Source organism: Acomys minous (genome assembly GCF_964271855.1).
Source record: "Acomys minous genome assembly, chromosome: 14".
NCBI classification, from domain to species: domain Eukaryota; kingdom Metazoa; phylum Chordata; class Mammalia; order Rodentia; family Muridae; genus Acomys; species Acomys minous.
The window spans coordinates 22,253,447-22,274,774 of NC_140496.1; the positions used below are offsets into that span (position 1 = coordinate 22,253,447).

At 48.1% G+C, this 21,328-nt stretch overlaps 2 protein-coding genes and 1 long non-coding RNA gene across 11 annotated transcripts in view; 2 read left to right on the top strand and 1 right to left on the bottom strand.

Moving 5' to 3' along the window:
* LOC311582430 overlaps positions 1–21,328 on the top strand; it is a 222,632-nt gene that overhangs the window by 71,078 nt on the left and 130,226 nt on the right. The gene's annotated exons all lie outside the window — the stretch shown is intronic.
* On the bottom strand, positions 14–15,240 carry TSNAXIP1 (translin associated factor X interacting protein 1). 7 transcript variants are annotated; one of them, XM_084755525.1, is made up of 16 exons: positions 15,102–15,240; positions 12,689–12,770; positions 7,393–7,505; positions 7,119–7,242; positions 5,762–5,855; positions 4,300–4,496; positions 3,757–3,892; positions 2,679–2,848; positions 2,438–2,597; positions 2,232–2,362; positions 1,995–2,120; positions 1,701–1,853; positions 1,473–1,582; positions 719–845; positions 516–622; positions 14–321 (listed from the first exon to the last, which is right to left on the bottom strand). In XM_084755525.1, the coding sequence occupies exons 1-16, from the start codon at positions 15,143–15,145 to the stop codon at positions 81–83; spliced, it is 2,115 nt and encodes a 704-aa protein (XP_084611651.1). In that variant the 5' UTR covers positions 15,146–15,240; the 3' UTR covers positions 14–80. The 7 variants fall into 7 exon arrangements, with proteins under 7 accessions (XP_084611651.1, XP_084611649.1, XP_084611652.1 ...); XM_084755523.1 differs by having other exon boundaries at positions 7,119–7,245; XM_084755526.1 differs by lacking the exon at positions 15,102–15,240 and adding an exon at positions 14,715–14,925 and having other exon boundaries at positions 7,119–7,245.
* The window catches only part of RANBP10 (RAN binding protein 10), a 66,876-nt gene continuing 61,186 nt past the window's right edge, over positions 15,639–21,328 (top strand). For both annotated transcript variants that reach the window (XM_084755532.1, XM_084755533.1), the window contains exons 1-2: positions 15,639–15,972; positions 16,857–16,968. In XM_084755532.1, coding sequence (XP_084611658.1) covers positions 15,654–15,972; positions 16,857–16,968 — 431 coding nt within the window. In that variant the 5' untranslated portion in view covers positions 15,639–15,653. The remainder of the gene's footprint in view (positions 15,973–16,856; positions 16,969–21,328) is intronic.

The following is a 21,328-nucleotide window of genomic DNA, read 5'->3' on the forward strand; positions in this document are numbered from 1 at the left end:
AACACAGTATGAATTTTGATAAAATAGTTTTATACTGGAAGTACATCAACATTCAAGTACTTAAGTTGCCCCTGGTGGTTCTAGCTTGCTGTCTCTGCCTCTCGAGGCCCGACGCGCTTGGTGTCTGCCATCAGAAGCCTTTCAAGTACAGTCTGGAATTTTATCACAATTGCCTCCATCTTTGCATCATCCTCCAATGGCAGGTCTGCCGCGGGGAGCTGATAGGCCTGGCCCAGGTAGGCACTCAGAGTCTGCTTGTCTATGTTGGGATCGATGTTCATCAGGGCTCCACGCATCTTCAGCATGCTCACCTCGTCAGGGCTGCCCCACAAGGAAAGAAAGACAAGTAGACAGGGTTGAGCTCTTCCCTCTGCACCCTGACTCGGAAGTGCCTACTTTTCTGTCAATTTGAGTACTTTATAGTCCTAGCATGGTCCTGGTTGTACAGGGAGACTTGGGCACCTGATAGGACTTGCCAAAGGCTGAGCGGGACTTTGGGGCTTAGGGTCACTCACAGATCCAGGCCCAGGTCCTGCTTCAGTTCTAGTAAGTATGTTTCCTTTTCGTTGTCATACTGTTCCCACAGCTTTTGCACAAATGGCTCACTCTGGCCCTCCTCATCCTGTGGTGTGGGGTGTGGGAGAAGGCAAGGTGAGGCCATTTGACTGTAGCTTAAATAAACTAGGGAAGGGATTGGCAAGGTATGTGTCCCACCCACCTCTTTAAATAGTTGTCTGTAGGTGAGCGTGTCGGTAGAGCTGCTGTCTGTATTCCAGCCTGCTGTCTCCATCAGCTCCTGAATTTGCTCTTCCTTCTTGAGAGGAAAGGTAGTCTTGAGGATGGTGCTGCAGGGAAAGTAAGAATTCCAAGAGGCCTGCCAGCTCCCCTTCCCACGCCTCCTGGGCCATCACCACTAGTATTTCAGCAGGTTTGTTTGTGAGAGATTTTTTTTTTTCTTCCCTGAGACCAGGTTTCTCTGTGTAGCCTTGGCTGTCCTAGACTCACTTTGTGGACCAGGCTGGCCTCAAACTCACAGGTATCTGCCTGCCTCTGCCTCCTAAGTGCTGGGATTAAAGGTGTGTGCCACCACCGCCCAGCAAAGGGTCTATTTCTATATTGATCTGGTTGGCCTGAAACTCACTCTGTAGATTAGAATGGCCTCAAAGTCACAGAGATCCTCCGGCCTCTGCCTCCCAAGTTCTGGAATTAAAGGTGTACACTACCATACCTGGCATATTTTGAAACAGTTTTGTTCTCAGCTGGCCTAGAATTAAATGACTTCTGCTTGTCTCATGTGCTAGGGTTGCAGGCACGTGCGCTAGGGTTGCAGGCATGTGCCCCCACACTTGGTAAGGACAGCAGGCTTTGAGGCTGAGGACCTTCCTGTGATGCTCCCATTTTCCTGCATACCTGAGAACCTGATCAACCAAAGTAATGGACTAGAGTCTGGAGTGGCCTGACCAGTCTCTTACCTCAATTGCTCCATGGTAATTAACCCCTCATTCTGAGTGTCAGCATTCGTCATCTCCTTCAGTAGATGGGCCAGCGTCTCCTTTTGGTTGATATATACACTTTCCAACTTCTACAAGAGGGAAGTAGTTACTAAGATGCTGCTTACTAGCGTGGTAGGGGCAGAGCCATTCTGTGCTGGGAACAGAGGCCCTTTCTGTTTCTCTGAGGGTAACAAGGCCAAAGCTCACCTTTCCCATCAAGACTGCATAGAACTGACTCATGACCTCACTGGTGCGAAAGAGCTTAATATATTCAAAAATGGTATAAGCCCAGGCTACGGCATCATTGACCCCAAAGCGACGCTCCAGAAAATTGAAGAAGAAATCCGAGAATAACTCCTTCTGTAGGGTGAGATGACTCGGTCAGTGTGACCCAGGCTTTCTAGCCACCCACCACTCCCTACCATCTTGAGGGAATTCCTTAAAGGACTTTAGATCTGAAGGCTTTGCAGAGGCAATGTATTATAACTAATGAGAGCTGACCTGGTCATCTGCAAGACGCTCCTTCCAGGCATCCTCAAGGAGTTGTATCACCTCCTTCTTGCTTGGTTTCTTGTTCTCCACAGGGCCATCGAACCGAAGGAAAGCTGGGACAGATTCCCCAAAGCCCTGAAAGGCAGGTGCAGCGCTTGACCCCTCTGTTGCCCTGTTTCTACACAGGGAAGAGCTCCAATGTTCCCCCAGAATCTTAAATGGCCTCTAGCTCAGGGACTCCCTTACCAGACCAGGGAAGAAGTCTTTCTCCCGAAGCAGACCATTGCCAATCTCCTCCAGGAGCACGTCCACCAGCTGGTCACTGTTCTTTCCTTCAGCTAGCATTAGCCAGCGTTCTGGGCCCCCTGCTATGACACCTGCAGGTGGGGAGAGGGAGCTGGAACCCAGTCGTGCCCTTCAGCAGGCCCTGGGACCCCTACAACCACCATTACTTTCGCATTTGGTCCAGTCAGGTCGAGGTGTGGAGGTGCGCTGGATTTCCTGCAGCTCCGAGTGGTACTGGTCCCGCTCCTTCAGTGTGCTCATGTGCAGCTGCAGCAATAACTCGTGCTCCTTTCGAACCTCTTCGTAGTCGGCTCTCAGGCTTTCCAGCTGTAGACAAGGTGATTGGTCCTAGCTACCCTTCTGCCCGACTCTACCCTACCACATCAAGCCCTGCCTGCCCACCAGCACCTGGAGTTGAAGCTCCAGGTTGGCCTTCTCCTGCATTTCGAAGTCTCTCCTGGGTACCACATCTCCAAAGTTGGCTTTCATGGTGTTGAGTTCCATCTGAGTGCGCGTCAGGTCTTGTCGAGTCATCTTTAGTGCCAGTGTTAGCTTCACAGGGTCCTCTCCCCAAACACCTGCCGGAGGCCCAGCAGCCTGTCACCCTGGCTCTGGGGCTTGTACCCAGGGTTGGGTTGAATACTGCTTGGGGGAATACCCTCTCTTTGAATAGAGTGTGTCCCATAGGCTCATATGTATGAATACTTTGTTTGCCAGTTGGTGGAACTGTTTGAGAAGGATTAAGAGGTATGGACCTGAAGGAGTCATGCCACTGGGGGCAACCTTGAGGTTTCCAATGACTCAGTGCCATTCCCACTGTGTTTTCTGCTTCCTGATTGTGGATCCAGACATGAACACTGAATTGCTGTTTCAGTGCCATGCCTGCCTGTCTGCTGCCGTGACGGTGACAAACTACTATTCCTTTTGGAACACTAAGTCCCAAGGGAATCCTTCCTTCTGTAAGTTGCCTTGGTCACCCTTCTTTGTCACAGCAACAGGAAGCTAACGTACCTTCTCTGCCTGGGATTCGTTGGGTCTACAGCATCAGCACACTAAGGGTTCAGTCTTAAGTAGAGAAGCCCAGATATGGTGCCAGGCTTCTGCCTGCAGAGTCTCAGCTTCTAGCAGTGTTAAAGTTCCCTATTGTATTCTGTGGTTCTCAGTCTAGCTCAAAAGACCCACAGACCCAGCTAGTGGCCCAGACGTCTCCTATCATGTATGGACACAGGATAGTAAGATATTAGGAATGTTGACTGAGCAGGGTAAATGGTGACAGGTAGACTATCTTTAAGAAACAAACCTGATGATGGGCGTGGTGGCGCACGCCTTTAATCCCAGCACTTGGGAGGCAGAGGCAGGCAGGTTCCTGTGAGTTTGAGGCCAGCCTGGTCTACAAAATGAGTCCAGGATAGCCAAGGCTACACCCAGAGAAACCCTGTCTGGAAAAAAACCAAAACAAGACAAAACCAAACCTGGCTTGGGTTACCTGGGGACTGGGCTAGTGACATGTCTTCTCTCTGGTACCGCAGCTCATTCAGGTCCCCGATGAGAATTTTGCGGGCATCTCGCTCAGTAAGGTAGCGCAGGTACTCCTCAGCCAAGCTCTTCCTCAGTTTAGTCACCTGCGGTTGGAGGTGGAGGCGGGCCGAGGGAGAGATGTGGCTGCTTTCTCAGTGACTGGGAATCCTTGTTGGCAGCTAGTCACTACAGGGGTGTGAGGAGTGCCTGGGAGAACCTTCAGCTCAGGAAAAGGAAAGTGATAAAGCCTAAGAACCTAGCAAGATGTCAGTGTTTCAGCCCTCGGGGAGTTTGTATGCACCTGGAGTCACACTGGCACCTACCTACACTGAGCACTGCAGCAGGACAGGGTGACGATAGCCTGGGCCCTTGGGAATGAGGAAGCCTGGCCCCTCCATTCCAGGCCTAAGGGTAGGCGGGGTTAGGGATTGCCTCAGTACCCAGGAACACACCCAGGCGACAAGTAGGGCAGTAACATGGGGACCTTGTCAGCATTACCAGTTCCATTCACCTCACTCTGCAATGAGATCTTCTCTTCATTCTTTTTATCAATGAGCTTCAGCAAATTCATCTTCTCTTTCTTGAGCACAGAGATTTCATACTTCTCCTCAGCCCTCATGGCCAGGATCTTCTCACTGCTGTCCTCATTCATAGTGACAATCTTGGCCTTCAGGGGCTCCAGCGAGCGAATTTTCTCCCTTTGGTGGGCTAAGAAGAGACAGGTGGGTTGGGTGTGGTGGAGCATGCCTTTAGTCACAGCACTCAAGAGGCAGAGGCAGATGGATTTGTAAAAATTGATTTATTCAGATTACATCTCAGTTGTTTCCTCCTCACTTGTATCCTCCTGTTCCTCCCTCCCGCTCTCATCCACAGATGGATTTTTAAATTTGAGGTCAGCTTGGTCTACAAATCAAGTTCCAGGACAGCCAAGACTATATAGAAACACCCTGTCTCAAAAAACAAAACGGAAAAGACAGGTTGTTGTTGGTTTTTATTTTTCCAAAACAGGGTTTCTCTGTGTAACAGCACTGGCTGTCCTGCAACTCGCTTTGTAGACCAGGCTGACTTACAACTCACAGAGATCCGCCTGCCTCTGCCTCCCAAGTGCTGAGATTAAAGGCATGTACCACTACTACCCAGCAGAAAAGACAGGTTGAAATGCCTTTCGGGGCCCACAGAAACATCCGGGAGTCACAAGTCCTAAGGCCATTGGTGTACGTGGGTGTTTTGCCTATAGGCATGTCTGTGAAGCCTGTGTGTGATTGCTACTTGCAGAGGCCAGAAGAGGAGGTGAAAATGGAATTACAGATAATTGTTGACTAACATGTGGGTGCTGCAATTTGAACCCAGGTCCTCTAGAAGAACAGCCAGTGCTCTTACCTGCTAAGCCGTCTCGCCAGTGCCTCCTCACACTCTCCATACACTTATTTTTAAAGAAAGGCAGCGCCTGAGGATAGACCTCTAGAGTACAGTGTTGTTCAGAACAGGAAGCTAGATACTTCTACGCACTGTTCCTACAGGTCTTTGACACAGACGGGCTGCAGGTGAGAGGCTAATGGATACAGGGTCTGGTAGGCAAGAAGTTCACTGCCTGGGCAGCCAGAGTCAGCTTAGGCAGATTGGCATATTTGGGTTCAAATCTCCAGCCATGGAAAAGAAATACAAACCAGGGGCTGAGTCATGTTGAGGGTCAGGATCTCTTCTGTGGAGAGGCTTAGGAACCCGTGCTCCTAAGCCTTCAGTTTTGTAACTGCAGCCTACTTAGCACTTTCTGAGCAGGTGAGAGAGTCTCCCGACTGCCCAGGATTCCTTCTGTTTACTATAGATAGCTTCACCATCCTTCTAGAGGATAAAGGGGTTGAGGCATGCAAAACATGACCCGAAAGATCAGTTAATAGTGGACAGACAATCTGAGTCAGAATATGGTATTCTGTTCCTCTCAGCTGGGGCTCAGAAGGGAGCTGCAGTCTTACCCAGCATCACCTCATATGCATTCTTGATGGAGGCTAACAACGGCTTGTATGTCTTGAAATCCTCTATGAAGAACTCAAAGATCTCCCTGTAAGGCTAGCATAAAAAAAGAACCTGTCATTTCCTGGCCCATAACTCACACCTCCAGTGCACTCAGAGCTGTTTGCATGTGAGCCTGCCAGTAACCTATGTCTGGCCAGGCACCACCCGTATCTTAGGACCACGGAGCTGGAGAAGAGAGACAGGTGTGAGGCCTTGCCATCTCTGAGGCTTAGCAACCCACCATTGTGGGCCAAATACGCCAATCTCCCTAAGCTGACTCTGGCTGCCCGGGCAGTGAACTCAAAGTGGAAAAGAGAATACTGCTTTGCAACTCAGACTCAGAGTGACTGTGTGTAGGACTGTGTGCAGGTGCATGCATATGCTGTAGGTCACAGGCGTCTACAGTAGGGGTCTTCTTTGATTGCTCTCCACCACTGTCTTGAGATAAGGTCACCCACTCCACCTGAAGCTCACCAATTGGCATGGCTAGCTGGCCAATAAGCTCCAGGGATCTGCCTGTCTCTCACCCCCAGCCCCCCAGAACTAGAGCTACAGGTGCTGCTGGGCCTAGCATATTAATCAGGTGACTGCCGGCAACCCAAACTCAGGCCCTTACACTTGTACAGTAGGCTTTTTAGCAATGGAGCCATCTCTCAGCTCTCACAGAAACACAAAGCTTTCGGAGGCAGGATTACCTATTGGGATGAGCACAGGCTCTGGCACTATCCTTGAGTTGGACTCCCCGCTCCACCACTTCCTTGCGGCATGCCCTCAAGCGTCTGCTAGCGTGAGTCTGGCACATGGGTCAGCGCTCGGTAAATACTTGAGGCATGTCTATGTGAACAACCTGAGGTTCCTTTTCATCATTACGGAGTCCCTCTCCCGTGTGCACCAGAGTCTGGACTGCATCTAGTCTGACCATTCTCTCTGTCTCTGGGCTGGTTCCTCAAGTCTCTAGTTGTCATCCCAGGCCAGAGGCTCTGTCACTGTCATTGGACTTTTCTTTCTTTCTTTCTTTCTTTCTTTCTTTCTTTCTTTCTTTCTTTCTTTAATTTGGTTTTTTTGAGACAAGGTTTCTCTGTGTAGTCTTGGCTGTCCTGGACTTTATAGACCAGGTTGGCTTCGAACTTACATCAATCTGCCTGCCTCTGCCTCCAGAGTGCTGGGATTAAAGGTGTGCGCCACCACACCTGGCTATGTCGTGGGACTTTTCAAAGGGGACTAGTCAGGAGATGAAGTCTGTTCCCTGTGGAAGTCTGTTATTCTGCTACATGAGGTTTCTCTCCACCCTCGGCATGTTTGGCCTGTGGCTCTGACCTGTAGCCTCAGCTCTTGTGAGGAGTCCGTGCCCAGGTCCAGCAGGAGGAGCTCCTTGCGCAGGTAGTTCTCGAGCTGCTCCAGGTACCTGGGCTTGGAAGTGCTCAGGGGCTGCTGCTGCCAGCTACTGCAAAGGATGGTGGGCTGAGAGGTCGCTAGCACCCATGGATCCTTGCACTCTTGGGTTGGGGCCACCAACTCCACTCGCCTCTGCGTTCCAGACCAGTACCTAATCTAGACCAGCTCATCCCACATCGGGCTTGCCCTGGCTTACCTGGCTCGCTTCCGGCTGTCTTCTGAACAGGGCTTTCGTTTACACAGAATTGTCTGGCCACTGGTGTATGTGGGCCATGGTGACAGGTGGGCACCCATGGATATCTGCAAGGGCTTAAGGGAGGAACCGCTGGGGTTACTATGGCAACATTACTTCCTCCTTCCTCCCTTTTTTGGTATTGTTCAATTGAGGATTGCACACACACACACACACACACACACACACACACACACACACACACACACCTTGCTATATTGACCATCCTAGCCTTCCACTTGAGACCTTGCCTCCAGCCCCTGTATGTTGGGATCACAGGTATGTGCCAGCATACCCACCCACACAAACATCATTAATATGATCCGTAATTAAGACTGTTTTTTCAGAACCTAGGTTCAATCTTTTTTTTTTTTTTTTTAAAGGTTTTTCGAGACAGGGTTTCTCTGTGTAACATTCCTGGCTGTCCTAGACTCACTCTTATAGATCAGGCTGGCCGCAAACTCACAGGGATCTGCCTGCCTCTGCCTCCTGAGTGCTGGGATTACACGTATGTGCCACTATGCCCAGATCATAGGTTCAATCTTAACTGCTAAATAGAAAATGATTTAAGAGAAAAAACACTGTGGTCTTTTGGTTATAGGCAGTGAGCATTAAATCTCACATCTTCCTTATTAGCAGTGTGGCCACAGGTTAACTTCTCTGAGCCTCAGACTCTTCATGTGAAAAGTTGGGATAATCATTGGGCTAACCATCCCGATGTTATGGGGAGCTCTGTGAGTTCGAGGTCAGCCTGGTCTATGGAAGGAGTTCCAGCTAGGGCTACACAGGAAAACTCTTTATCTTGAAACACCAAAACCAAACAAACAAAAAAAGGTAAAAAGCCAAGTGTGGTAGTGCCCTTCTATAATCCCAGCACTCAGGGAGGCAGAGACAGGTGGATCTCTGTGAGTTACAGGCCAGCCAGGTCTACAACGTGGATCCTGGACAGCCAAGGCTACACAGAGAAACCCTGTCTCAAAAAAACCAAAACAAAAACAAAAACAAAAAGACATAATTTGGCCCAGTGAATCCTATTGCTAGGATTTTATAAGTTTGGTCTTTCATTTGTTCATCAGCATTTTGGGGTCCACAGTATATGCCAATCCCTGCTGGGCTCTAGAGACACAGCAAAGTTGGGGGCGGTGGGAGTAGGCTGACAAGTGTTAGCAGGCAATGACTGAAGCCAATGACGGTTATAGAAGGGAAGGAAGCCCTGACTGAGATGAGCTGGGGAGGCTGGGCATCTCACAGTAAGAGGGGATTCTGTGAGACAGGGAGAAGCTAGTCACTTGGAGGCAGTGTGTGGCGGGGAAGTACAAAGACTGGACAGCGCCAGCAGCTCAAGATGCGGCTGAGGACTTTCAGTTACGAATACAGAGCTGATATCCAGGGCTAGCAGGGTGCCTGAAGCTCCTGTTGAGGAGGCCTGAGGCAAGGAGTCCAAGCAGCTAGTGCGGAGGGAGACAAAGGGACAATATTGTTGTTATCCACAGAGTGATGCCAAATGTATGCTTTGAGCTGTAGAAGAAAAATGTAAAATTCCTAAGTATCTAAAACATAAAGTTACTGTACAGCCATGAAGTGTTTACAGTGAGGCTCAGTGTAGAAGTTCATGACTGTGCTCCAGTACACAGGGCTACACAGAGACCTGCCTCAAAAGACAGTGTCTGTCTGGTGACTCATGCACATGATTCCAACACTCCATGGTCAAAAGTTTGACGCCAGCCTGAAACATGTAGTAAGATCCTGACTCAAAATAAACAAACCATATGGGCTGGCACATACCTGTAATCGGAACACCTGAAGGCTGGAGGCTTGGAGTTCAGGGTGATCCTTAGCTTCATAGTGAGTTTGAGGCCAGCTTGAGCTACATGAGACCATATGAAAAAGAAAAGAATGGGCTGGAGAGATGGCTCAGCGGTTGAGAGCACTGACTGCCCTTCCAAAGGACTCCGGTTCAATTCCCAGCACCCACATGGCAGCTCACAATTGTCTGGAACTCCAAGATCTGACAACCTGATACAAACATACATGAAGGCAAAACACCAGTGCACATACAATAAAAATGAATACTTTTAAAAAAAGATTTACGTATTTATTGATGTATACAGTGCTTGGCCTGCATATACACCTGCAGGCCAGAAGAGGGCATGATCATTATAGATGGTTGTGAGCCACCATGTGGTTGCTGGGAATTGAACTCAGGACCTCTGGAAGACCAGTCAGTGCTCTTAACCGCTGAGCCAATCTCTCCAGCCCCAAAATAAATAATTAAAAAAAAAAAAAAAGGCTGCGGGTGTGTGGGAGTAAACAAACGACTTTTTAAGTGCAGTGGCTCACACCTGTAATACTAGCTCTGGGAGGGTCAAGTAGAAATAAGAGTTGGTGCGCGGGTCAGTCTGGGCCAAATAGCAAAGGTCTATCTCAAAAAACTTTTTACATAGTTGGTGGTAATGGCATGTGATGGCCAATAATCCCAGCACGCCACTGGGAGTGGAGGAAGAAAAATCATGTATTTTGAGGCTACAGTGTCAGACTGTCTCAAACATCAAAAATGAGGAAAAAAAAAATCCCAGGAGACACCTGGACTCAGTGAGTTTGAAAAGTGTTTTAGGTGACACAGAAAAATCCTGTCTCAGCTGGGCGGTGGTGGCGCACACTTTAATTCCAGCACTGGGCGGTGGTGGCGCACACTTTAATTCCAGCACTTGGGAGGCACTTGGGAGGTCTACAAAGAGAGTTCAGGATAGCCAAGGCTGTTACACAGAGAAACCCTGTCTTGAAAAAAAAAGAAAGAAAGAAAGAAAAGAAAAAAAGAAAAACCCTTTCTTAAAAAAGAAAAAGAAAAAAGAAAAAGTGTTTCAGGGCCATGATCGTAGAGTGTTTAGTACTCGGGCTCTGTGTTGTGAAATGTGTTTCAGATTTTTAGGTGCTCTCTCTGTTTTTCAACTGGAGAAAACTTAGGCACCTTACTTTGATTTTCGTAGGCGAATGAAAACTTTGTAACCTGGGGAGGGAGCTGTTTCTCTCCATGGATTTTTAGCTGCTGGTAAAAGCTTCTGCCCAAAGGTTGTTAGAACGTTTGCTGAGTTCCCCTGCGTTTCCTGCTCTTTGCCTCCCCCTGCAGGTAAAAACCTGAAGGTGCCCCACATCCGGGAGATGGCGGGAGGAACAGCTCCCTCTGGTGGTTGGTGACGGTACCATAGGGGAAAGAAAACAAACAAAAGCGCCAGGACTGTGTGTCTACACCGAGTTAGGCATCTGGAGGCTACCTGAGGCTGCAATAGAATTGGAGGTCGCCTTACAGGAATATGGCTGAACTTATTCTCTACAGAGTTCTCCCTCCTTAGAGGCCTGATCTTGGCAGGTCCCTGCTTCAAAAAGTATATGGCTTCTTTATTTCCAAATACTCTCCGAAGAACACATTCACACAATGAAAGCAACACACTACCCACACAGTGTCCTTTCATTAATTAGAGCTTTAAATTTGATCATATACATATCTATATATAATACATTAATATATAGCATATTGATGTCTATATTAAATTTTTTACAGAATTGTTTATGTGTATGAGCATCTTGACTGTATGTAAGTACACCATAGACATGCTTGGAGTCTGCAGAGGTCAGAAGAAGGCATTAGCTCTTTAGGAACTGGAGTTAAAGTGTCAGAAACAGAAGCCTGGTCTTCTGCAAGAGTAGCAAGTACGTTGAGTGTGGTGGTGCACACCTTTAGTCCCAGCACTTGGGAGGCAGAGGCAGGCAGATATCTGTGAGTTCGAGGCCAGCCTGGTCTACAAAGTCCAGGATAGCCAGGGCTACACAGAGAAACCCTGTCTCGAAAAACCAACAACCAAACCAAACCAAAAAAAAAAAATAAATAAATAAAAAAGTAGCGAGTACTCTTAACCACTGAGGTTCCTATCCCAGCCCCATAAAATATGATGTTTTCCTTTGAGATTTGATCAATGGTTGTTTGTTGGCTGAAGTACAACAGCCCTCTATCAAATCAGCAAAAGCTCCATAGTGGGATAAGCTCAGTGGCAAGCACTTTCATAGCATGTATTTGATCCAAGACACTGAAAAGAAAACCCAAGACAAAACCAAAATACTTGGTAAAGTAATAAGGCAGTGTTCCTTTTTTGGGGGGTTGGGAGGAAGGCAAGGAGAAAGGCTTTTGAGGAATCTTTCTAAGTAGTCCAGGTTGACCCTGAACTTGAAAGTTTCATGTTCTAGTCTCTAGAGTGTGGGGATTACAAGTGTGTGCCACCATACTTAGCTGACCACATTCATTTTTATAAGAATATTTTTTTTCTTTTTTGTTTTTCAAGACAAGGTTTCTCTGTGTAGCCTTGGCTGTCTTGGACTCGCTTTGTAGACCAGGCTGGCCTCGAACTCACAGCGACCTGCCTGCCTCTGCCTCCCAAGTGCTGGGATTAAAGGGGTGTGCCACCACACTTGGCACAAATACTTAAAAAAAAAAATCTCTCAGCCGGGCGTGGTGGCGCACACCTATAATCCCAGCACCCGAGAGGCAGAGGCAGGTGGATCGCTGTGAGTTCGAGGCCAGCCTGGTCTACAAAGTGAGTCCAGGACAGCCAAGGCTACACAGAGAAACCCTGTCTCGAAAAACAAACAAAACAAAACAAAACAAAACAAAAACCCCCCAAAAAAACAAAAAACAAAGAACAATCTCTCTCTATAGCTCAGGCTGGCTTAAACTTGGCAGCAATTTTCCTCAGGCTTCCAAGTACCAGGGTTACAGGTGTGAGCCACTATCCTTGGTCTATATAAACACCTTACAGAATAGGAATGAGGAACTCAGAGCCAAAACACAACAGAGAAACACCCTGTACCCTGCCTTCACATGCTCCTTCCTAAGTATTTATGGACTCAAGTACTGTATCAGACCTCGGGCCATAAAGACAAAAGGCACAGTCACAGCACTGAAGGACTTTGGCAGATGGCAGGCTGGTGAAGAAGTGAGGTCCATTCCAGAAAGTTGAGTTGCAAACTGAAGGGTCCTGAGGGAAGGGGCGAAGTCTTTTTACCTAGGACAGGCTGGGCCAGCTTCCAGATAGGGAGGCGGCGCCAACATGCCCTGTCTTCCCCAAAGCCTGGTGAGGCTGGCCTCTGTGAGTCGCACTTCTCTGCTTAGGAAGAGCTAGTCAGTCTGCTGGGCATGTTTTGGGGTTGTTGGTGGAAGACTGGTTGTAGAGGGTGACATGTGGGATCCCAAAAGGAGAGCAGTACTAACCAGTGTCCTCCGCTTCTGAGAAAGCTTGCTTGTCTCAGTGCCCTTGGTGTCTGCAGTCCGTCCTGAAGACTGTGTACGGCTTCTGCATAGAAAAGAAGCTGTGGAGGGTGGCGCAGACAGTAGGGGAAGCTCTCCAACCTCCCCAGAACACCGCACTCCCGTCTTTTTTTTTTTTTTTTTTTTTTTGGTTTTTCAAGACAGGGTTTCTCTGTGTAGCCTTGGCTGTCTTGGACTCACTTTGTAGACCAGGCTGGCCTCGAACTCACAGCGATCCGCCTGCCTCTGCCTCCCGAGTGCTGGGATTAAAGGCGTGCGCCACCACGCCCGACTCCTTTTTGATTTTTTGAGACAGAGTTTCTCTGTATAGCCTTGGCTGTCCCTGGCCTCCCCTTGTAGACCAGGCTGGCCTCAAATTTACAGCAATCCACCTGCCTCTGTCTCCTGAGTGCTGGGATTAAAGGCGTGCACCACCATGCCTGGCCCTCCTCCCTTCCTTTTAAAACCATGTGTGGGTGTTTGTATCTGTGTTTGAGTCTTGGCATATGAGAGTACAGGTGCTGGCACAGGCTAGATGAAGGAATCATTTAATGCCTGATAAAATTTGGGGACCTGATATCAAATAATTTAACCTTCTTTAGCCTAGTTCTCTCTCTTTCTCTCTCTCTCTCTCTTGGTTTATTTATTTATTATACAGTATGCTGTTTGCATGTATGCCTGCGCACCAGAAGAGGGCACCAGATCTCATTATAGATGGTTATGAGCCACCGTGTGGTTTCTGGGAATTGAGCTCAGGACCTCTGGAAGAATAGTTAGTGCTCCTAACCCCTGAGCCCCTAGTTTTCTCTTAAAGAAACAGTCAATTCTTATTCTGCTCTTCATAGTTTTGTAAAGTTTAAATAAGAGTGAGATAAGCACCACGCCTGTAATCCCAGCACTCGGGAGGCAGATGCAGGTGGATCTCTGTGAGTTCAAGGCCAACTTGATCTACAGAGCTGGTTCCAGGACAGCCAAGGCTATACAGAGAAACCTTGTCTCAAAAACCAAACCAAACCAAAACAAAACAAAGCAACAACAGCAGAAGAGTAAGATAAGCAAAAATACTATATAGACTGAGGTGAGTAATTCAGATGTTAATTATGATGAAAGCAGGAGAAAAGTGGATCCTGAAGAAATCTCAGAATTGAAGTTCAAGTGTCCAGCTCCCTATTTTTCTTATTTAAAATTTTGTTTTTTTGGGGCTGGAGAGATGGCTCAGAGATTAAGAGCACTGACTGCTCTTCCAGAGGTCCTGAGTTCAATTCCCATCAACCACATGGTGGCTCACAACCATCTATAATGTGATATGGTGCCCTCTTCTGGCCTCTGTAGGCATAGCACTATGTACATAAATGAATCTTAAATTTTTAGTTTAGTTTAGTTTAGTTTAGTTTTTTGAGACAGGCCCTTGCTGTCCGTGACTCACTTTGTAGACCAGGCTGGCCTCTAATTCAGAGATCCGTCAGCCTCTGTCTCCTGAGTGCTGGGATTAAAGGTGAGCGCCACCACAGACTGGCTGCCCGTTAAGTTGCTTTTTTGTTTTGTTTTTTGAGACAGGGTCTCTCTTGTAGTCCTGGCTGTCCTGGCCTTGTTTTGTAGACCAGGCTGGCTTCGAACTCATAGAGGGATATGCCTGCCTCTGTCTCCCAAGTGCTGGGATTAAAAGCGTGTGCTACTATGCCAGGGTTGTAGCCTTTTTCCCATTCTCTCTTCTCTCTCTCTCTCTCTCTCTCTCTCTCTCTCTCTCTCTCTCTCCCTCCCTCCTCCCTTTCTCCCTCCTTCTTTCCCTCTCTCTCCTTTCTCTCCCCCCCTCTCTCTCTTTGAGACAGCGTTTCTCTGTGTATCCTTGGCTGTCTGTAACTATCTCTGTAGACCAGCTGGCTTCCCATTCAGAGATCCTCCTATCTCTGTTTCTGCCTCCTGAGTGCTGGGATAAAAGACGTGCACTACAGACTGGCCTTTGAAGCCTTTTTCTATCAAGGCATCAGACCTTGGAAGATTAGAGTTGAGATGAAGTCGCTTCCCTCGCCCCTCCACTACTGGAAACGAACAGAAGGCGGGACACAACAGTCATTAGATACTGAATGCTTCTTATATACAGGAGCTGTGGTGAGGGCTTTACATATGATCAGGCGCTTCGCTTTTCAGTGTTTAGCTAAGATCATGTATCTAATGATAAAGTGCGCCTGTACTTTTGGCAGCATGTAACGTTCTTACTGGACTGACGAGTCAGCCTCAATTCTATTACAACTGATTCTGTGGCGCTCGAGCCCTAGTCCAAAGAGAACCAACAGATGGTGCAGTGGTCTGGATCAGTGTCATTTGCCTCTCTGGAAGTACTTAAATTCCCCCCGCCCTCAGCCCAGCCAGGTGCTACCTTGACTTGGAGAATCTGTAGTTACGCGTCTTGAGGTTGGCCATGACTTTGGAGCAGAAGCGAGCTAGCACGGTTGCGGTAGTGTACAGTCTGTTGCCATGGGAACCAGCCCCAGAGGCCTCTGCGGTGAGGGCGGGGTCACGGCTGCGCCACGCCTCCAAGCCCCCCTCCCCACGAGCACTCTGGAGAGACGTCAAGTAGTAAAGTTATTCTTAGACCCGGGGATAGTGTGTTCTCAGAACCAGTTCGTGCCACAGATTTGCTATTAGCCACAGAACTGAGGCAGGAGAGTAAACTGAGACCATGGACAAGGGAGTTGAGCTTCGAAGCCTAGCCATTTGGCCAGCCGGGAATGGTAGTTTTTAGTGTTTCGGAGTTTCTGTTGTACAGCCTTGTGGGTGACCAGCCATGAACTACATCTTCCGAAGTTCTTCAGGATCCTGTGTTGGCTGGCTCCTAGAGCGCCCTGTATTGTGGGACATGCAGTCTAAAATATGGTGAAGCTTAATAAAGGGTGCCCGGACTGGGACTCAGTTTCCCTGCGGCCCCGAGATGCTCACCGGCCATTGGCTGAGCAAGGCAGATCTGGTTGCACTCCTCCCCGCCCCCAGTGACACAATAGCAGCTCCCTCCAAGATGGCGGCGGCGACGGCAGACCCGGGAGCTGGGAATCCTCAGGCTGGGGACTCCTCCGGTGGGGACGCCGGGGGTGGGCTACCGTCACCCGGTGAGCAGGAACTGAGCCGGCGCCTGCAGCGCTTGTACCCTGCGGTTAATCAGCATGAGACGCCGCTGCCGCGCTCCTGGAGCCCCAAGGACAAGTACAACTACATCGGCCTCTCCCAGGGAAACCTCCGTGTCCACTACAAAGGTATCAGCTGGTCTGGCCGCTGGGAGACAAGTCCAGAGCGTCTGCAGGGATGCTGTGCCCATCACGTCCCTGTGTTTGCCTGGGTTCTCTGAGTTGGGCCTTAGCCCAGCGGAAAGTCCTGAGTAGAGGGGTTGTCCAGGCCGGGGTTTACCTGCTTTCTTTGCTCTGTCCTGAAAAAATCCGACTTCAAGAAAACTACAGTAAAATTTCCAAAACCAGTGTTGGGCAGGACCTTCCACTTTAGGGCCTCCCTACTCCCCTGAGCTGGCTCCAACTTCAGCTAGGCCCTTTACTACGGCTTAGTTTCAGTGTTTGCAAAAAGAGGTGGTAGCATTGCCACAGGAGGTGCTTGGACTGCCTGCCTGCCAGTCATCCCGGACTGGGCTCCGTTGGTAGTGAGGACTTCCATTTCTGCCCCTTCCTTCCCCTGGGCTCCAGACCGCGCTGTTTGGATTCTGGAGAGACAGAAAACAGTATTCGGTGTCTCACACACACCTCTTATCACCTAAATGTAACCTTAATTTGTTGTTATAGAGGACAGTGTCTTGGTCAGGACTGATGGTCTGGGGTGGAGATGACTGAACTAGGAGGTTAATGTGTTTACTCAGTTGTCTTTTGTTTGTTTCAAGACAGGGTTTCTCTGTGTAGCCTTGCTTGTCCTGGACTCGCTCTGTAGACCAGAGATCCGCCTGCCTCTGCCTCCCGAGTGCCAGGGTTAAAGGTGTGCACCACCAAGCCTGGCTACCAGTTTTCCTATTATTCCTTGGACAGTATGAGAACTTCCTTTGGCCAAGAAGGGTTGAAGTTACCATGGCACAGGGAAACAGGAGGATCCCGTTTGCATTTTCTGGTGTTGACATTCCTTCCCTGCCTTCTTATATCAGGTCATGGCAAAAATCACAAAGATGCAGCCTCTGTGCGAGCCACTCACCCCATTCCAGCTGCCTGTGGTATTTACTATTTTGAAGTGAAGATTGTCAGCAAAGGAAGAGATGGGTAAGTCCTTCCTTACTGTGCCTTTTCCTCCTCAACACGGAGCTGGTGTTCCCTGTTGTCACAGTTTGAAGTCCCTGGCTGATATCAGTGACTGATGGTAGCCAGCTGACCCACTTGACTGTAGACATGGTCTGGTCTTAACAGTGGCCCTCGATAGCAGTAGGCACGTTGTAGGTAGAGCAGAGGGGACTATTTATTTATTTATTTTTAAGATGGTAATTGATAGTCACAGATCAGAGGTATAAGTAACAAGTTTACATTAACAATTCAGAGGGCAAATGGGGTTTCCCCTGCTAGCATGTGGCGTGTGTGACTTCCCTCCTTTCGAGGTTGAGGTTCCCTTTTATGGCCTTTAGTCATGTAGAGGCCTCAGTAAGCTTCAAAGGGACAGTAGAGTCTACACGGCATTCATCAAAGCTGTGGTGACCATCACCATCTGGGTAAACAGTGTACACATGGTCAGAGTCAGGTGACCTTGCTGCTCATAAACTTGTTTTTCAGTTCAGGGACTTGAACACCAGTTGGACCAGCTTTAGGAAGGTCTTATTAAAGTCAGCATTAGGGAGACTCCCTATTTTAAGGTGACCTAAAGCAGATACAAGGCATCAGAGGGGACATTTTTCCTTGTCATCTTCCTTATTCTCCCAGTCCCCCTCCTCTTAGTAATTGTAACAAAACAGATGTTCAGGCTATGAGATAGGTGACTGTAACCATCTTAGGGCAAGCTTTCTTTTTTTGTTGTTTTATTTTATTTTATTTATTTTTTTAAGAGACAGTTTCTCTGTGTAGCCCTGGCTGACCTGGAACTTGTTCTGTAGACCAGGCTGGCCTCCAACTCAGAGATCGCCACCACCACCTGCAATGTTTCTTAATCAGATTTTAGGTTTGTTATGGGAAACTTGCAAACCCTGCCAGTGACAGTTATGTGGACCTGGTTTTGAGCATTTCAGATAATTTTTCTCCCTTAACAATTGTCTCACTTGTGTTGTATGTAAAATGCCAGGGTTAGAAGCCAAGCCTGAACTTAGCATGACGATGCATGCCTGTACTCCTAGCACTAGGGAGGCAGAGGTAGGCTGACCTCTGAGTTCCAGGCCAGCCTGGTCTACATAGTGAGTTCTAGGACAGCCAGGAGTATTTCATCAGATCTTGTCTCAAAGCAAAACAAAAAACGAAACAAAGACTGAGTCTGGGTCAGGACTCTTGGGATCAGAACCTTGCCTGCTCTCCAGGTGACTTCCCGACCTTGGAGGATCCTGTGGGCTTGAGTCTCTTCCTCATTACTCTATGGGGTACAGTCGTTATCTAAACTGCCTTTAAGCTTAAACTTCAGTGGCTTTAGAATTTCAATCACAGGAAGCTGTTGCATCTTTAATTTCCATTCCCAGCCTGGGTGTGGTGGCGCATGCCTTTAATCCCAGCACTTGGGAGGCAGAGGCAGGCAGATCTTTGTAAGTTCAAGGCCAGCCTGGTCTGCAAAGAGAGTCCAGGACAGCCAAGGCTGTTACACAGAGAAACTCTGTCTAGGGGGAAACAAAAAAACAAAAAACCCAAGACAAAATCTTTAGATTTTCTTTCTACCATCTGATAAAACACATTTAGTGTCTTTAAGCCAGTGTCAATGAGAATGACCTGTTAAAACAAACACCTCAAAAATAGTTACAGTGTTGACAAAGATGTTGGTGCAGGATTCTGATACTGCCAAGGAGACTGAGGGGTATATTTCTTAAACTTGTAGGGAGGAAAATGGATCTTTTCTCTGAGGCCTTTTCCATAGATACTGGCTGAGCTAGTGAGAGACAAGAGCACCGTTTCAGAAGGGAGGTGTTTAAACTTAGAGATCTGGATTCCTTCAACTGGCTTTTTAGATTTCAGTGGCTCTCACAGAAGACAGCTCTGTCTTAGACTGTATGACTGAGGTGTTGTCTGCAAATCTAAAAAGACGAAAGCCAGGCATGGTGGCCTGTACCTTTAATCCCTGCACTTGGCAGGCAGAGGCAGGCGGATCTCTGAGTTTGAAGCCAGACTGGTCTACATGGCAAGTCCCAGACCAACCAGGGCTTCGTCAGTCTGTCTCTTCTCTCTCTCTCTCTCTCCCCCTCCCTCCACGCCCTCTTTTATTTAGTGTGCACTGGTGTCAGATCCCCTGGAACTGGAGTTACCATGTGGTTAACCATGTGGTTACTGTGAGCTGCCATGTGGGTGCTGGGAACTGAACCCAGGTCCTCAGGAAAGGCAGCCAGCTCTTCAGCTGGAGATCCTGTCTCAACAAAACAGAGTATCTTTCTTTTTCCCAGCGTTCTCCCTGCCCCCTCCCCCTTTATTTAAGGTTGTGAGCCTAGTTTTTAACAGCTGAGCCATCTTTCCAGCCCTTTCCCCCTCTTTAAAAAGCAAAGTTTCATGTAACCTAAGCCAACTTACAACTTCTTATGTGGCCAAGGATGACCTAGAGGTCCTGGTCCTCCAGCCTTCACCTCCCCAGAGCTAGGGTAACAGGCACATAGTTGGCAATCTAACCCAGTGTTTCAGATGGACTAGGCAGGCACTCTGTCAACTGAGTTACATCCCTGTGCTGTCTTCTCAGTGTTTTTACACATTTTGACTACAGCTGTTGAGTTGATCTAGAAGGCTCAGTTTCTAAAGGCCATGTGTGTCTGTAGTGCTCCAGTAGACAGACAGCTAAAGTGTTAAGATGGGAGGGTATATGACTCCCCATGGCTACTTCCTGGCTTCTTGTGGCTGAGATGTAACCAGTTGTTGGTATGAGCCACACAGTATAGTTTTCTTTTGTTGTTTTTGTTTTTGGGGTTTTGAGACAGGGTTTCTCTGTGATAGCCTTGGTTGTCCTGGACTTGCTTTTTAGACCAGGCAGGCTTCGAACTCACCGTGATCCGCCTTGCCTCTGCCTCCCGAGTGCTGGGGTTAAAGGCATGCGCCACCACTGCCTGGACTTTTTTGGGGTGTTTTCTAAACAGGGTTTTTCTGTGTAGCTTTGGATGTCCTGGAACTTACTCTGTAGACCAGGCTGGCCTCGAACTCAGAAATCCTCCTGCCTCTGCCTCCCAAATGCTGGGATTAAAGGCCTGCGCCACCACCGCCCAGCTTAGCTATTGGTTTTGTAGCCTTGCTGTGTTGTCTAATTTGAGCCTCACAGCATCTTTAGAAAATGATTGGAGCAAATGAGGATAGACTTGTTTTGTGGGTGAGTCCGAGATGTTTGGTGGCCTGCCCTAGCCGCAGGGCTTAGGATGTGCAATGGAATCCAACCTGTCAGGTGCCCTTGCCTGACCCCAGACATAGGCTGAGCTGCTGCTGACTTCCCCATTATGGCTGCTATTGCATTCCTTCTCTGCTTTAGTGTGAAGGAACATCCTATTGGATACTTACAGGATCACAGTGTCAGGGACAGGACTGACAGGCTAGAGAAGCAGGGCATGCCTTGTGTTCTGCTTGACTCTCTAGAGTTGCGTATTGTTGTTCTTTTAGATTTAGTTATTTATTATGTACACAATGTTCTGCATGTGTGCCTGCCTGCCAGAAGAGGGCATCAGATCACATTATAGATGGCTGTGACCCACCATGTGGTTGCTGGGAATTGAACGCAGGACCTCTCAATGAACAGACAGTGCTCTCTTTTTTTCTCTTTTCTTTTCTTTTCTTTTTTTTTTTTTTTTCTTCAAGATAGTGTTTCTCTGTATAGACTTGGCTGTCCTAGACTCACTTTGTAGACCAGTTTGGCCTTGAACTTATAGCAATCTGCCTGCCTCTGTCTCCCGAGTGCTGGGATTAAAGATGTGCACTACCATGCCTGGCATTTTTTTTTTTTGAAGATTTTATTTATTATTATGTATAAAGTGTTCTGTGTGCATGTACACCTGCAGAGCAGAAGAGGGCATATGATCACATTATAGATGGTTGTAAGCTACCATGTTGTTGCTGGGAATTGAACTCATGACCTCTGGAAGAGCAGGCAGTGCCTTTAACCACTGAACCATCTCTCCAGTCTGAGTTGTGTGTTCTTAAGGTATTTATGAATCCATTTTTTATTGTCATCATTCATCAGAGCTGGGTGTGGTGGCGCATGACTTTAATCCCAGCACTCAGGAGGCAGAGGCAGGCAGATCTCTGTGAGTTTGAGGCCCGGCTGGTCTACAAAGTGAGTCCTGGATAGCCAGTGCTACACAGAGAAACCCTGTCTCCAAACAAACAAACAAACAAACAAGAAAACACTAAGCTAGTCTGGTTTGGTTTTACAGAAAGTTTTTTTAGATTTTATGTTTTTATTTTTAGTTACCTGCATATGTGTGTGTCCGTGTTTGGGTATGTGCCTGTGAGCATAGTACTTGAGGTTGCCAGAATG